The following is a 2094-nucleotide window of genomic DNA, read 5'->3' on the forward strand; positions in this document are numbered from 1 at the left end:
ATTGCAGTCAGTGAGGTAGTTTTTAGTACTGTATAGCTGGTTTATTTAGAATTAATTTTTGTGCAGGCTCGAATCCACTAAAATCAAATAGTTTAAAAAATTAGCAAAAATTTTGTAAGCGACAAAAATTAGTTTCAATGAAAATTCAAACAGCGTAAATTTGAAGTCACAGAATAAACCAGCTCTGTGGTATAAATTTATAGATATACACAATTAATTTTGCTGTAGGTTGAAATACCAAGCTATGAAACCACCTACTGGTGTACAGGAGTAACTCTGGACTCTTCCATTACTGAAGAAGAGAAATATATCGTTAGAGTAAGCAATAGCTTTGAAACTGTAATACATGTTCCTGACAGATATCTCCTTACATTACATCTGGTAGTGAACCTTATGTACACCATATCCTTGTATATGTTTGTGACGGATTAGATAATTCCGATACAGGAAAAGGTGGGAATTGTGATAGTGAAATTAGTGATAATATGAGAAATTGTCTCAGTCAAACTCTAATTGCAGCATGGGCCGTTGGAGGCTCAGTAAGGGATAACTACTTCATTCATTTTGTTTAATGATCTCATTCATTCATTGGCAGGATTTTGTTTACCCTGAGCATGTTGCCTTTCCCATTGGTGGACCAAACGGTGAACAGTTTGCTGTCATACAATTGCATTATAATAATCCAGAACAGGTATCAGGTATGTACTGTAATATTATTTATTAAACATTATACCAGTATTATGTGTATTACAGGTATTACTGATAGTTCTGGTATTGTCTTCACTTACATTGACACAAGAAGGCAATATGATGCTGGGATCTTGTTTCTTGGTCACGCTGTTGCTCCTGTCATGATTATACCTCCTAACACAAACAACTTTAAGACCATTGGATTATGCAGTGATCCATGCACTAAAACAGTATAAATCTATTTATTTATTTAGAATCTGTACTTTAGTATGTACCTTTATTTTATAGTATTTCCCATCTTCCGGAATACACATATTTGCTAGCATGCTTCACACTCACCTAGCAGGTATGCTGCATCAATTATTAATACAAAATAATTAATCTATAATGATTATAGGCTCTGGAATAAAATTGGCTCATCTAAGCACAGCCGAGTGTACCAGTGAAGGGAAAACTGCCTATCAAGAGCTTCAACCGATTGAAAATAATCCACACTATGATTTTAATTTTCAGCAAGCTACTCACCTACCTCAAGAGATTACTGTATTACCAGTGAGACTTCATATATATTAGCATTTTAATACAGTACATCACTAATAGGGTGATACTTTACTGCTAGAGTGCAAGTACAACACAACTGGCAGAACTGGAGTGACATTAGTAAGCATAAGAGTACGGGGTCTTTGGTCAGATTTTTGAGCAACTTTAAGATTATTAATAAAAATCCTCAAGCTTTCTATGCAACATAAGTACATGTATGTGTAGCAGAAAAAATTATAAAAAGTTGAGAACTCTCTCCTTGCCATTTTTGACCAAGGACCCTGTACAGGGTCCTTGGTTGTTAGTTTTTCATACACCAATTTTTGAGCAACTTCAAAAATTCATTAAAAAATCTAATTTTCGTCAAAGTTGGGTTAAACTTTGTACGCAACATTAACACATGTATATATGAGAACAAATTGTAAAATGAGGAATTCTCTCACTATTTTTGATAAATTTGGCAATTTTTAAAATTTGTAAAAATCTAATTTTTGTTGGAAATGACTCAAACTTTCTAAGCAGTGTGACTACATGCATATATGTATCAAAAAAATTATAAAAATTGGAAACTCTCCTTTCCATTTTTGACCAAAGACCCTGTACAGAGCGGTACAGGGATTTTGGTCTGATTGATAAGCAACTTTAAAAATTCATAAAAAATATAATTTTTGTTGGAATAAGCTCAAACTTTCTAAGCAACATAAACACAATTTTATAAAAATGGGAAATTAAAATTTGGCCAAAATCCCTGTACTATGGATTTTTGTCTGATATTTAGGCAACGTTAAAAATTCATTCAAAGTCTAATTTTGGTCTTGTTTTTATCAATAATTAATTTTTTTAATTCAAAGGGAGGTGAGAGCA

The 2094-nt window shown here is 32.8% G+C and overlaps 1 protein-coding gene across 1 annotated transcript; it reads left to right on the top strand.

Moving 5' to 3' along the window:
* Positions 1 to 228: 228 nt before the first annotated feature.
* LOC105315872 (DBH-like monooxygenase protein 1 homolog) lies at positions 229 to 1350 on the top strand (the record flags this gene model as incomplete). Its single annotated transcript, XM_011410635.1, has 7 exons — positions 229 to 318; positions 360 to 539; positions 596 to 698; positions 754 to 920; positions 979 to 1036; positions 1088 to 1242; positions 1291 to 1350. Coding segments are annotated over 7 exons (813 nt in total), but the record flags the coding sequence as incomplete, so codon positions are not given.
* Positions 1351 to 2094: the final 744 nt, after the last annotated feature.

The sequence above is a fragment of the Amphimedon queenslandica genome, unplaced genomic scaffold (genome assembly GCF_000090795.2).
Source record: "Amphimedon queenslandica unplaced genomic scaffold, v1.1 AMPQUscaffold_7379_Cont20669, whole genome shotgun sequence".
NCBI classification, from domain to species: domain Eukaryota; kingdom Metazoa; phylum Porifera; class Demospongiae; order Haplosclerida; family Niphatidae; genus Amphimedon; species Amphimedon queenslandica.